Consider the following 15,202-nt stretch of genomic DNA (forward strand, 5'->3'; position numbering starts at 1 on the left):
TAAATAAATAGTTAGGTTTACAGCTGTACACAGTTATACATTGTACTGTATGTACAGTAATATTTATTTAATTAATTTATTTCATAAAATTGATACTTCACTTGATTGTAAAAAAAACCCTCAAAGCAGTTAACAAAAAAGATGAAACAAAAAAAAATCAATAAGAAAAATTAACAATAATTTAAGACTTTCAAAAAGTTTAATGTAACAATAGATTATATAACATAAAAACTTGCATCGACTTTCTAAACAGCTAGGTAGGCTTGTCGAAACAAGAATGTCTTAGTCAGGTACCTAAAAGAGTACAGTGAAGGTGCCTTGCCAGTTGTCAGTAGGCAGGAAGTTCCAAAGTGAAGGTGCTGCAACACTAAAAGAGCAATTTCTTACAAATGTGGAACAGGTATTATGTGGCACCCATAACAGTGCCAGTTCCAATGATCAAAGCAGTTGAGCGGGCATATATAGGGTCAGGCAATCTCATAGTTAAACTGACCCCAAGATGTTAAGGGCTTTATATACAAATAGCTTTTCATAATATGTCTTTGGAGCATCCTCTAGGGAAATTGTGTTGGTTTTGCTAGGTACTGTATGGGCTACTTTTTTTCCTAGAATGTACATCTGATGATTCTTAAAATAACACTAATATCTGGCTTCCAGTTCCACACTGCCTTAATGGAGGTAGCCCCCATAACAGTGGGAGGTCGTTGGTGAAGGAAAAACAAGGATGATTGAGGGTAATCATCCTTGCAAGTTCCCCCCAGGGACAGGGAGAACAGGCTTCAATTGCAGTTCATCTTGGTACCTGGCTCTCACTCCGGCATGGAATATGGGGGGCAGGGAGGTGCTGAGTGCAAAAGCACTTCGCCTGCCAAAAACCCTCCAATGTTGCCATTAAGAAGCAGAGGTTCTCCTGGTAACTAGAGTTTAATTGGACTAAAGTACAGGCGCATGCTAGAAGAGATGAGATCACAAACTGCGGAACAAAACCAACTGCAAGGACTTTAAGGTTTGAACTTGAGATAATACTTCATTCGGTGCAAAAGATGGGGGGAGCCTACAGTTTCTTTATTTAAAGATTTCTTCTCTACATTTATGATTCGGCAACCCTCCTCTGAATGTTCAAGTTATATTTGTACAAGCAAGGGTGGAAGAAATTGGATTATAAATATGGAATATAGCATCAAACAGAACTGTGTGTGTAAAAAAAGGAAAAGGGGAGGGTAGCTCTATTTTGCAAAAGGTATACAATTGAAACTTAGAGCTGACTCTTACCCATCCTTTATTATTTATGGAGTGAACCTAAGAGGATTTAATTTAATTGGAAGTATAATTGCTCATATATCTTCAGTTGGAAGGAAGAATGAAAGGAGTCTGTGAACTGCCAAGGAACTGAGAAGGTTCTTTATTGAGTCATCTGCAGTTTGACAGACCGCTCTTTTTCCCAGGCTGAGGGGAAAATGGTAAAAATAGGTTATTTATTGGGACTTTTGCAGCTGTTGTTAAAGTTGCAAAACAACAAAGCGGGACAGAGCAATGGAGAAATTTCTAGAACAACAATGGGATAGCGCCGCCCAAGGCATGATGGATAACATCAACAACCAGGAGAAAGAAAGACATAACATCTTACAAGGACAGGAAGAAACACCACGGACAGAATAATTGCCACTCACAGGAAGAACAAGGATATAGTTTGAGTTCCTCACTTGTAGTTTCATAAATCATTAAAATGTCAACACAAATAGAAGTTATTAATATTGCTGTTGTTGTATAAGGGGTTGTTATTATGACTGGAATGTAATGAAAATTAATAAGATTTTGGAATGCAGAAATAAAGCAAATAATCAAGCCATCAAATCATGCGGGGGCCACTTTATCAAAATTATATAATTCTATATTTGAATGATGGGTATTAATAATTGTATTATAAATTGGTATTATAATGAGGCTATTATTGGATTGTAATTGAAAACTAATAAAAATTATTTAAAAAATAATACTAATATTTTTTAAAAAAAGTTTTAAAAATACATTGACAAAACTTCACAATGTAGGATGTATAAGAAATATATGCAGTATTATGTTTTAAAAATATAATAAAATAAAATAAATATCAATTTACATTAAAAGAAAGTTCAAGTGATGGGAAGATAAATAGACTGGACTAGAATCGCAAAACTATGTGAAATTTTCCCAACCCAGTTCTATATTTTTGGCAAAGTTGTTAAATTATGAACAAGTGGATGAATGGGACCTGGTTAGCTTTGCCTTCAGCCGTGATGATCTTTCAATATTATTGCTTGAGGTGGTTAATGGGGAGGTGGCGCACTGAAGAGGAATTGCTGCAACAACTCCGTTCTTCCCCAGTGGCCTTGTCCCAAAACACTTGTACTATTTCTTCCAAGTTCACTGGGTATTGGATGAAGACCCAGTGCTGCCTTTTGCTAAACCAAATTCCTTCCTTGCATTCATTCTCGTTTTGCTAAACCAAATTCCTTCCTTGCATTCATTCTTTTCTAGACCAGTGTTTGCAAGTTCATTTCATAACAGAATGCTGGCATTTAATTGGCAGGTGGAGTTAGTAGCTCTTCTGTTCCAGCTCCCTTAATCATGCCACTAATTCAAGTAGCTTGTGAAATGCTTTCTCAGGCTCTCCTTTACCCTCCCTATCCTTTCCATACTGTCTGAGCAGCATCCCATCAGAAATTCAAAATAAATGGCCAGGTCATGGAAATAGGCTTGATAAGAGATCTAGAAAAGTTTGTCCTCCAGTAATTAGACATGTTTGATCTCTAATAAGAAAGCTTAGGTATGATTGGTATATAGCCCCTGATCACTCAGTTGCCATCATCTCCAAGTAGAATGATGAAAGACGCCTGCCTGAAATTCTGGAGGGCCACTGCTATTCAGTGTAGGCCAGTTTTCCAAACTGTGTGTTGCGACATGTTAGTGCAGAGGTCCTCAACCTTTTTGAGTCCACGGCTCCCTTGACAAACTACATTCTTTCTGTGGCACCCCTGTGGGGCTCCGTTACATGCAGAGCTGGCAGCCCCTCACTCCTTTTCAAACACCCTCCCTTGTGGAGTGTTCCCTCATCTTCCTCTCCTCTCCTTGGGAGTCCTCTGGGCAGCTGCATCTCTGAGATGCCTTCCTTGCCCCCAAGAGAAGTGCCTCCTCTCACTGCCCCACAGGGACCTGGGATTCACCCCCTAGCCAGCACCAGAGGCACCATTTGCCTGGGGAGCTTATAGCCAGGGTTGCTGTAACAAACAGCTGTGCAAGCCTTTTGGAAACAGAGACGCAATAGGGCATCACAGGAGGGAGGGAAGGAAAGAGGGACAGAGGCCAGTGTTGTCTGTGGCACCCTTGACCATCATTCAAGGCACCCCAGGGTGCCTCAGCATATGGTTGAAAACCACTGTGTTAGTGTCAGCTACAGGGCGTAGGTGTGTTGCACAAACCTTCCCACACTCCTCCCGGAGCTGGAAAGGGGTTAGTTTAACCTCCGGTTTGCTAGTAAAACTGAATTACTGTGTCATGAAATGATGCATATCTAAAAAGTGTGTCACCAACTTGAAAAGTTTGGAAAGCGCTGGTGTAGGCAGCACTGAGCTGGATGGACCACTGGTCTAACATAGAACAAGACAACTTTTTAAGTTCCTGACAGATGCATTGTGCCATAGTTCCCTAGTCAAGCATTTACTGTGCTTGTAGAAGGTCTCAGGTTCAATACCCAGTTGCGTCTCCAGGTAGGCCTGGGGATACCACTTACCTTAAGCAGTGGGTGGCTTTCCAGGATAGGGCCTGCCCAACACCATAGCAGCCGCAGCAACAGGAGATTTCCTGTTGGATGGAGACATTCCTGGCCTTACTCTGATTGGATGGATTGAGGTTAGCCCATCTGCTGGATTTGGCTAATAGGAATGACTCCTGCCTGTGGGCATGGGGAACCACTGCCACCCAGTGTATAGAATACTGAGCTAGATGGACTTGTGCTCTGACTTGGAAGCTAAGGCAGCTTCCAACATTCCTTTTTATTTATTTATTTATTTTTTTGGGGGGGGAAATACAGACTTAGATACATATTTGGGGAGAACACACATTTTAATAGGTATTGTGAATTTGGGATGTCAGCCTGCATGAGGTCCTGAGTCACTTCCAATTATTGGGGTCTTGTATACCGTGGGGTTTAGAATTTAAAAGAGGGGGGGTTGCTGGACTACTCAATTTTCTTTGTAAGGCAGTGGCCTTTACAGGCAACTTAAGGGTCCTCATCAGCATCTCAGAATGATGTAGCAAGAGCTACAACTGGGTGATGGTGCCCTCCAGGCTAACAGGTGTACGTTTCCTCCACCCCACTCACCTAGCTGCTACGTAGGAGAGCAGCAGTGTGTGTATGCTCAGCTGGAAGCAGGCTGGAAACACAGGGACCTGCTTGCTCTGTGCTAGACCCAAAGCTTTACCTAACAGAGAAGCAGGATCTGTTGGGGTGTTAATGCTGTGAGCCCCTCCATCCTATGCTCAGGTTGTATATAGGTGTAAATAGAAAAACACCATATATCCTAAAGACACCAGAGTCTCTGCTGACCTTCCTTGCAAGGAAACAGAATCTGGGTAAGTGCCTGGAATCCATGAGTGTAGTGTTTAGCAGTATTTTGAGGGGTTCTTGTTTTGTTTTTTGTTGTAAAGATTATGTAATAGAGAAATGGAATGGAATTATGGGTAAAAAAATAAATAAAGGCAGGGGGAGGCCTGGGAAATAAGTTCATTAAAACTTGTTTAATACAAGGGTCCCTAGTGTCTTATTGAGCCCATCAGGAAATTAAATGTCACTTGATTCTTCAGCAGTTCCTCAGATTCCTTGCCAATGTGTGTAATGATGATAGCAGCTAATGCAGTGCATTCATTGCCCACAGGCTATTGCAGAATTGACAGTGCAATTTATATGTCACTCATCATCCATTTAAGCAGCTGGGTTCTTGTTTAGTGATGGACAATAGTTCACTTCAAAATGAGCAAAAAAAAGTGGCAAAGATTTTGGGATTCAGCACACGTTCCGGATGAAGGAATGCACACCAAATGTACTAAACAGATGCTTTTGAAGCACGGTTCACAAAATGAAAAGTGTGCATCAATTCCTTTGTACCTAGGGAAAGCCACAATGAGCATATCACGGCAAATCCAGCAAAATGCAGCTGTGTCCACTCAAATGGGAACAGCACACATTGAATTCTTGTTGTGAGTCCAGTCTAATAGGGTGGTGTGTGCTAAAAATAAAACAGAATTCTGAATCCAGGCACTCTTCAGTTCTTAGCCAAGAAAAGCTAAATTATGCCACCTCAATAAATGTGTGCCATGGCAACTCTGAAGAGCTCGTCATTCACCTTTCCCCATAACTCTGTGTGTTCTGAATATCCCAGATGGTTCTGTTAGGTGAGTTATGCCCACCTGCTTTCTAAATTAATAACATATATTCATTCTTTTGTGTGTACACACAGAATGTGTGGTGCAGTGGTTAAGAGCGGTAGGCTCGTAATCTGGTGAACCGGGTTCGCGTCCCTGCTCCTCCACATGCAGCTGCTGGGTGACCTTGGGCTAGTCACACTTCTTTGAAGTCTCTCAGCCCCACTCACCTTACTGAGTGTTTGTTGTGGGGGAGGAAGGGAAAGGAGAATGTGAGCCGCTTTGAGACTCCTTAGGGTAGTGATAAAGCGGGGTATCAAATCCAAACTTTTCTTCTGCTGCTGCTAAGCTTACTTCTTCCTCAGTAATATAAGTATTTCTTCTGTGGCGATGGAGAAACGGGCCTAGGAAGAAAGCAGAAGTGGATTCCTGCATACAAGGCGTGCAGGAAACTTTGGAACATCATCCAGGCATTCCCCCCCCCCCAAAAAAACACCTCTCATACTGTACTGTTCGTGGCTAAATAAATTTTGTCACAGAGAGTGTTTTTGTTTGTTATTATGCTATATGCTTTTGTGTTTTTATATTGTAAACCACCCTGTAATCTTTGGGTGAAGGGTGGTGTAGAAATTTAATAAATAATATAGATAAAATAAAAAGAATCCCTCTTCATTTGTATATTTTGTTCTGCAAGTTTTTACTGTGGGTTATTGCTGCTTTATCATTGGAGAGGGGCAAGTTTCTATTTAGGGCCCCTAAGAGTGAAAACTTTATTCTGCCACGGAATTATGGAATTTGGTGTAAGGCAGCTTCCTGTGCTTCTCTGTTCTTGTCCCTCGTTTGCTTTGCCTTGGCTTTCTTTCTTTCTGTTCTCCTCCTCAACACCAGTTTCAGTATGTCACCTCCTCTGGGAGAGACCCTGGTTTTTTTCCATTTTGCTTATGAAAACTTTGCGAAGTATAATGTCCATCGACACAAAAATTCTTACAAGAAAACTGAATTGGTCTCTGTAATCTCTTCTACCCTTTATCCAAGGCGAAGCCCTGCTGATTCCCTTCCAAGATGCCGTTGGTGAAGAGAAACATAGAACCTCGTCACCTCTGCCGTGGAGCCCTTCCAGATGGGGTTACCAGTGAGCTGGAATGTGTGACCAACAGCACTTTAGCCGCCATCATTAAGCAGCTGGGGAGCCTCAGTAAGTTGCTGATGAGTTTTGCATCTTAGAGAAGTTTGAGTGCTGTTCAGCTGGCAGAAAAGGTTTTGCATGGGGTTTAAACAGAGTTAGGGAACTCCAGATTCCCAGACTATCCCTGTATCTTTAATTTCTATGCTTGCTTCTCTCCATCCTTTGAGGTTTAGACTGATATGTCTTAGGTTGCATTCTGTTTACAATTCCATCCTCCTCAGCACACTTACTCTGGATCTCGAGGCATGAGGTCATCTTGGATCTACCTCCTGAGAACAAAGGGGCAAGCATGACTTCTTGGTTTCCCCAACTAGTTAGTTAGGTCTACAGAACTCTTTCCTATAAAAAATAGGCTTCCTTTAATAAGCATAAGCTTCCTTATTTCACACGAAGTGTGATTCTGAATATCTTTTAACTAATGGTGTGCTCCAAGCAAGCATTATCTTAACTAAAAAATTGTGTGTCCTGCACCATGCCTCATATCCATGAACTCCAGTCCCATCAGCCCCAGCCAGCATGGCCACTGATCAGGGATCATGGGAGTTGCAGTCCAGCAACATCTAGAGAGCCACAAGTTCCCCATCCCTATGACAGGTTATGTGCATTATAGTTTTCCCATTTTAAAAATCTGATGATGTGTCCGCATGACAAACTTATATTGGGTTTATGCCAGCTGAACAGTTATCACCCTGGAGAGATGCTGCCATTCAGTGACAACAATATCAGCTAGATGGACCAAAGTTCTAACTTGGTATATTCTTCTGTGAGTGGAACTGTCAGTGGTGCTGAATGGAACCATCTCTGTGGTAGCACCCTGTTTCTAGAATGATAGTATAGTAGGGGTGGAGAATCTTGTTTGGCCTTCCAGATGTATCTTACTGGCCCCTGGGACTCTGCCCAGGCCATGTATACCGGTATTTCTGAGGTTGCACCTCTCACCAGTTCTGCTTTTTTGTGTCTTCTTGAACTGTGATAATAATGCTTCTTGCTTGTCTGGTTGGAGGTGTGTGTGGTTGGAGGCATGCGTGCGTGCGTGCATGCATGCATGCACAGAAGTATCTGACAATGTAGCCTCTCACCTGTTTCTCTGCCCACTTTTGCCTCTGTGGCCCCCAGAAGCTTGCCCATAGGGGAATGTGGTCACTGGAATGAAAAAGGTTTATTCGTTTTATTGCCTGCCTAAGCCTGACAGAATAGAAGAGCTTTCAGCAGGCATTTAAAGGTTGGCACAGGAGGCGCCTGCTGAATCTCCAGCGGCTGAGTATTTGACAGGACTGGGCCAATGACACTCAAGGCTCAGTTTCTTGCTGTTGTCAGATGAGCCTCAGCAACCTGAGGAATGACCAAGGACACTCCTGCAGATGATCTCAGTGACAGAGCTGGGGCAAAAGGGTTCAGGCGCTCCCCAAGGTACCCAAGTTGTTCTGGGCTTTGTCAGTTAATGCAAGGACCGTGAACTTGGCTCAGTAGTAGATGGGCAGCCAGTGTAGATGTTTTAACAATGGAATCACATGTTCTCACCCCTGCCTGACAGGTGCCAGCACTGTTATAATTTCAGTGCCAAATGGTCTACCTGCTTGTTCAGGCATTTTAGGCAGTATCCCACAGCACCACTGCCAGGGAGTAGACACACAATTCCCCAAGACAATTCTCTGAGCTCAATCCCATAAGTAGCAGTGGGTAAAGGTAAAAGGTAAAGGACCCCTGGACAGTTAAGTCCGGACAAAGGCGACTATGGGCTTGCGGCACTCATCTTGCTTTCAGGCTGAGGAGCCAGCATTTGTCCACAGACAGCTTTCCGGGTCATGTGGCCAGCATGACTAAACCACTTCTGGCGCATTGGAACACTGTGACAGAAGCCAGAGCGCACAGAAACACCGTTTACCTTCCTATTTATCTACTCACACTGGCATGCTTTCAAACTGCTAGGTTGGAAGAAGTTGGGACAGAGCAACGGGAGCTCACCCCATTGTGCGGATTCAAAGCCCAAGAGGCTCAGTGGTTTGGACACACAATTCCCCAACACAATTCTCTGAGCTCAATCCCATAAGTAGCAGTGAAACCACTGCAAGACTGTGCCACCAACTCCCAACTCATGGTGTGGTCCAGGAGGATACCATGGCAAAGGGATCTAAAGCTGCTAAGACTCTCCCCATTCCTCTCCCAGCAAAAGCCACCCACCACCACCCTCTCATGCATCTTACCTCCAAGGCAGCAGTTGTCAAGTACCTCACAATCTAGAAAGGGCTTTTTTAGGAGCTGCCACACTGCCACTTTCTTCAAGACACTGGGTACCATCTCCTTTTGCAAAGATGCATTGACCAAGCTGGACTAACATATATACAGGTATACACACATACACACATGGCAAGCATGAGTAAGCCATGATGAGCAATGGTTGATAGAGCATGTTGTGAGCCAAACTGCAGCAAGCGTCGTGTTCATGTCCTCAGGTGAGGAGGTCAACTTGTGGGCCACTCAAAAGACATATCTTTGGCCACTGTGGAAGAGACAATGCTAGAGTAAGGCCACATGCACACCATACATTTAAAACACTTTGATACCACTTTAAACAGTCATGGCTTCCCAAAAAGAATTCTGAGAGCTGTAAAGGGTGCTGAGGGTTGCTCGGATATCCTTATTCCCTCAGAACTATAATTTGCAGAGTGGTTTAACAATCTATCTTGGGAACTCTGAGAATTGTAGATCTGTGATGGGAATAGGGGCCTCCTAACGATTCTCAGCATCCTCAACAAACTACAGCTCCCAGGATTCTTTGGGGGAAGCCATTAATGTAAAGTGGCATCATAGTTCTTTAATGTTTGATGTGAATGTGGCCTATATAGGCCTTTGGACTGATTTAGCAGCCAGCTCTTCTTCTATTCCTAACCTTTTCACAAGGTGTACTGAAAATAAAATTTTAATAAAGTAAGAGAGATTTTCTGGCACTGCTGAAAATGTTGGTGCAAAACTGTTAGTTGTTTTGACCTAGTGCAAGTCTGAATAAAAAAGCATGGCTACTCCACAAGGCTTGAAAACTACAAGGAAGACCATTTTCTTATGCCTTGAGTGAGCATCCAATAACAGGCCTGCATAATGCCTCCCCAAACTGCTAGCCAGGCTAAATCCACAAAGGGTGACAATTACCTCCTGTTTTGCAGCTTCTTTTATTCTTTTTTCAATACTGTGTGTTATTTGGAGTTGCTTCCTCAGGCGAGCACATGTGACTGACAAAGCATGCCCCTGTTTTGCTGTCTTGCGGAACAAGACTAGCATTGTAATTTGCCAGAGAGACATCTCTCTCTGAAAAACCCTCTGTTTGGCCCATCAAAAGGATCTGAAGCAAAACTAAATCAAAGTGAGACTGCATGTGGCAGTTTGTGCTGGTGGAGTTGGCTCAGAGGGTGTTTACACTGGATTTGTCACTTTTTCCAGTCATATTTTTGGCTATTTGATTTTGTTTCTCAGTATGTTGTATGCTGATTCACATGGTTCTCTAAAGGCTTGAGTAAATGTTAGTAGGCAAAAAAGGACTTGCAAAAGCAAGCGTCACCAATGTGGCAGTCATGGGCACGATTACTTTTATACTATAATGGCGCCCTTGAGGTCTTCCCCTGGTGCCCTCAAAGCCTCTGGGCTGCTCCACTTGCAGCCATGATGGTGAGGGTGGTTACCTCTGCCTATTTGGAAAAGTAGGGTAACCAGTCTCATATAACCAACATTCTTAAGTGTAATTAATGCATGAAGGGGTTCAGACCATAGAGTAAACTGTCCTGCCAGGCCTAGGCCTGGTAGGTCCACAGAGCTGAAGGAAGTTGGAAGAGTGAATCTATTTCCCATTTCCTTTTATAGCTCTATATGCTTTTCTTTCTTTCTTTCTTTCTTTCTCTTTAAATTATAAATTCTTTTCTAAGGCATTAATACAAAGACAAGAATTCTACCTCTTGACATGCAAGTAAAATAAAAATAAATAAAATAATGGAAACTAATAACATTGAAATAAATAAAAGACAGCATATGGTTGAACATTATCATTAAACTTATTATTCCAAAACATTTTTTAAACCACCCATTTCCTCATAAACTTACTTATTTACACATAATTTGCACATAAAGTAGGTGAACTTGATCAAAGTTGCAAGGAATAAGATGTTTCCAATCCATTCAAATTCTGTAGGAATTTTTTTAGGATTAGTTACTACTTCTAGATCATTTTCAATATAATCTCCAATATAATTTCCAAATAGACAGGTAAAAATACTTTAGGTTCTAAAGATATATGGCATCCTAATGTATCTGATATTTGGAAATCACATGGATTATTATTATTATTATTATTATTATCATCATCATCATCATCATCATCTGGTGGCAGTTCCAAAAGATATGTATAAAATTTGCTTTAGCTGAGCCCTATCTCCAGCAATTATCTAAATGCTTTTCAAAACCCAGATTAATTTTACTCTGTCCAACTTCTACCCAGAGCCCATAGCACTTACTTAGAAATACAGATGTGCCCAGAGGTCTAAAAAGGTTGGCAAGCCTTGCAAAAGTCACATAACTCTGATGTCGGTAGGCCTTTGTAAACAATAAAACCAACAAAAAGAGTTGCACTAATTGTTAGGTTCCCAACACCTTTTCAGTGTTGTATATGGCAAGGGGGGGAAAGGTATAAAATATATATAGAAAGGAAAATTCATTGGATGCCAGGATTCAGGTTTGGGGAAGTACTCTTTGGTGAGAGAACCCCAGCGGAGATTTAAAGTCACAAAATATGCAGCAAAGTAATGTCAAATTTTAGGCTGCATACCTTAAATATATACCCTTGTGAGTTCCAAGACTTCCTTCTTCCCCCAGGATAGGAGAAGACCAAACATTAGGTAAGTTAAAATTTGTACTTACAAACTTTTCAGAGGTCATTTCAGAGGTTCATTTTTCCATGCATTAGTCAGAAAAGTTGCACAGGCAGTAAAGCTTGGTTTAGTTGCAAAGTGGTGAATGTTGCTAAATTATTGGTATAGGAGCTCAATAGAGGCTTGTTAGAGTGTAGCAGCCTCTTCACACCTTGAGCTTCTGACTGGAGGGAAGCAAGGTCTTGATTATGTAGTTCAGGGCAGTCCAACCTTCATACAAGAGGGCTGCAATAATACTTTGATAAGGAATCTGCGGACTGCACACTGCTTTGTCACATGGGGAAGCAAGGCCAAAATTTGACACCCTTCCACCTAGCCCTCATGCTGCTTTTCCCAAAGTGGCTGAGCTTTAGGAGGGCACTGGGCTTTGGGAAGGAGGTGTGAGGATCTGGCAGTGTCCTAGAGCCCTGCCACCTCCTTCCCAAAGCTGGGAAAGCACTAACTAGGCTTTGGGAAGGAGGAGGGAGGACTCTAGGATAAGGTTACCAGACTGTTTCACGGGGACAGTCCCCGGATTTACAAATCAGTCCCCTGACAAAATCCATCTATTTAGTAGGAAGTTGAAAAGTGTCCCTGGATTCATTTAAAAAGATCTGGTAACCTTACTCTAGGACTTCTTTCCCAAATCCCAGCTTCTCGCTGCAAAAAAGAAAAGAAAAAGATAACATGAGCCTGGCATGACAGCTTTTTCTATGGTCTTGAACCCCTTCATGCATTAATTAGACTTGAGAATGTTGGTTATATGAGACTAGTTATCCCACATTTATCAAGGAGATTAATAATAATAATAATAATAATAATAATAATAATAATAATAATAATACAATTATACACCCTTCACAATGCAGCATTATAAAATTACAAGCTCTAAGAAGACACCACCAAGGGGAATAAGAGTGGTTTCAGCACATGTTTGTAAATGCATGCATATGGAGAGACATGCCAGTGTGTTGCTTTCCTTGCCCCCAATTGCGGCACAAAGTTGGTACAGGTGGTGACCATTTTGCACGCTTCCTATTGACGTGCGACTGCCAATACATGCATGTGTGACTGCTGGCACATGCAATGACCTGGAATGCAACCCCCGCACAAATGAGCTTCATGTACTGTACTATAACCATTGCTATTTTTCTAGAATAGGAAATACTGGAATTCACTGTGGATGCCTCCCTTGTTCTCTTATAATGGCAATGGCGCCCACCTGAGAAGTACCGGAACTGAGATCCAGTGAGTTCCGGCTGAAAAAAATCCCTCACTATAATAATTGCAGCCTTGGAAAAAGGTGGGGGGACGCACCAAACACAGGAAGCAAACGAAGGGGATAAAATATCCAGGTGCATATTCAGAATCCAAGGCTGAAAAACAGCAAGCGATAACAGCTGGTGACGTTAGGAACAGAAATACACGATTCCATAATGTCAAGGCCAGGCCAATGCAGGGGAGAGGGAAGCTGGGTACACTTGATCCAGGCCTTGGAGGGCTATGTTGGCCAGAGGGCCCTGCCAGACTTACACCGTCATGCCAAAAATGCCCCATCCTTCCCAGCCGACCTGGGACTTAATGGGCGAAACAGCCATGCCTGTCCATATGCACTGCAAGACTTCAATAGTAAAATCTGAACCTGTGTTAATGCAAATTAGTGTGTAGCATCAGATCAGATGAGGCAGTTGCACTGTAGTGGTCCATCTTATGGACAAAATTCCCACCCTGAGCCTCAGACAAGCTCTCCACTGGCCTGGTCAAAGCACTATAAGTGATCCAAGATGTTATGGGGGAATGAAACTTACCATTGCTGTTTCCTTTTGCAACCCCTTGTTTAAAGTAATGTGTAGTTCCAGTCTAAGAATGCATTTGTTCTCTCATTTCAGTTTTCTCTTGCATTAGATTTTGACAAGCTGTAGAAGGTACAGAAAAGGGGGCTGGAGCATCTTTCTGCAAGTGAAAGTTATAATATATTGGGGGGGTTAGTTTATTTTCAAAAATATGCAAAAGAAGCATAATTGAGGATTATAAAAGTTATGCATGGCATATAGCAACATTTTGGGGCTTGTGGGCACATTAGGAATTCTGGGTGAGTGCCACTGGCCCAATCACAATATGGCTGCTGTAGGGTCTGTGGCATAATACAAAATGGCTGCTACATCTAATAGAAAAGAAAAATGACAGGACCAGTGGGTTTTTTTCTGGGAGGACGCAGGGAGACGCATACCCCTAAACATTTTGTGAATCTAAGTTTGGCCTTGTTGAGGGGCAGTATTTCAATATGAGTAGGAAAATGAGAGTACCCCTAAACATTTTTTTTTAGAAGAAAAGCACTGGACAGGACCATTAAATGGTGTGGACACGTCCTGCTTCAGCCGTCCCACCCCCCTCCATGGAAGAAAGGGCACATGCAGGAGCCACTGCTGCGCTTGCTAACAAGGAGGATCTCTTTTGCACTCTTGTTTGTTCATAACAAATTAGAGGACGGGTGTCCAATCTTTGTATCTACAGTCATACCTCTTCTTGTGAACGCTTCATCTCGTGTGTTTTTTTGGGGTTAAGAACGCGGCAAACCCGGAAGTGTTTACTTCTGGGTTTCGCCATGTGCACACACACAGAAGCGCCACTCTGGTTGCGGACTTTTCAGGGTGCGAACGGCACCCCGAAATGGATCATGTCCACAAGCAGAGGTACCACTGTAATGAAATGTGAACACATCTAATGCTGCTTATTCAATGTAGGAAAGGCTGAGCCACTGCAAACAAGAACCAAGCAGGAAGAGCATTTTGGATTTTTAAGAGAATATTTACTTAGAACTTTTGCAAGCACCATAGTGGGTACTTAGTAGGCATACTGGTGCTCATGCGCACCATGCTGGTGACCCTTGGCATGGAGGAAGTAGACAGATGCATTTTTCTTCCTCTCTCATAATGCTGGGATCATGGGTCACCCACCTAAGCTTGTTGGCAGAAGGTTCAAGGAAGACTGAAAGATTTATTTATTTGCATAGCACATAATTAATATTTTTAGAATTTGCAGTTACAAGATACGATGGTGGCCACCAACATAGACAGCTGTAGAAAGAGGATTAGTCAAATGTATGTAGGAGAATAAATCTATTAATGGTTATTCGAAATAATTAATATATGTTGTCGCACACTTTGCCAACCTGGTGCCCTCCACATGTTTTGGACTACCATCAGCTGGCTGGGGCTGATGGGAGTTGCAGTCAAACTTTTGGAAGGCACCAGGTTGGAGAAGGCTGTGCTACCATCTCTGAACTATTTGCTGATTTGTGTGTTTAGACCTTTAACCTCCCCCTTAAATAAATTCAGACAATACTCATAATTTTGGTTTGGTTTTTGGCAGAATTTAGTTCACAACTTTATTGATTACAGCAAGTGAGTGGTTGCATAGGCTCTGGTTCGACTAGCTCCCTGCACCGTGGCAGGTAGAGCAGACCCAGGGTTCCAGCATAGGTCAGCCTAGGGTGAACACCTGGAACAGCGGAAAGCCAGGGTCAGGCTAGTCCACCACCCAGATGTCCTCTGGACTCGGGCACGGGCACAACCCCTCTCAGGGTTGACCAAACCATTGATTCCCTGGATTCCTTTAACGGAATACCCTTCGCTTAGGGATGGCGAGAGCGCTCCCCCATCCCTATCACGCTCGCTGCCAACCACTCACCTGTAACCAATCCCTTAACCCTGCTGACACAGTG

At 42.7% G+C, this 15,202-nt stretch overlaps 1 protein-coding gene across 4 annotated transcripts in view; it reads left to right on the plus strand.

Moving 5' to 3' along the window:
- LOC117040253 (wiskott-Aldrich syndrome protein family member 3-like) overlaps positions 1–15,202 on the plus strand; it is a 61,171-nt gene that overhangs the window by 24,143 nt on the left and 21,826 nt on the right. For 3 of the 4 annotated variants that reach the window (XM_033137917.1, XM_033137915.1, XM_033137913.1), the window contains exon 2: positions 6,436–6,595. In XM_033137917.1, the coding sequence (XP_032993808.1) occupies positions 6,463–6,595 (133 nt within the window). In that variant the 5' untranslated portion in view covers positions 6,436–6,462. Of the gene's footprint in view, positions 1–6,435; positions 6,596–15,202 lie in introns of those variants that run through there. The other variant, XM_033137916.1, reaches the window with a different exon arrangement.

Source organism: Lacerta agilis, chromosome Z (genome assembly GCF_009819535.1).
Source record: "Lacerta agilis isolate rLacAgi1 chromosome Z, rLacAgi1.pri, whole genome shotgun sequence".
NCBI lineage: Eukaryota > Metazoa > Chordata > Lepidosauria > Squamata > Lacertidae > Lacerta > Lacerta agilis.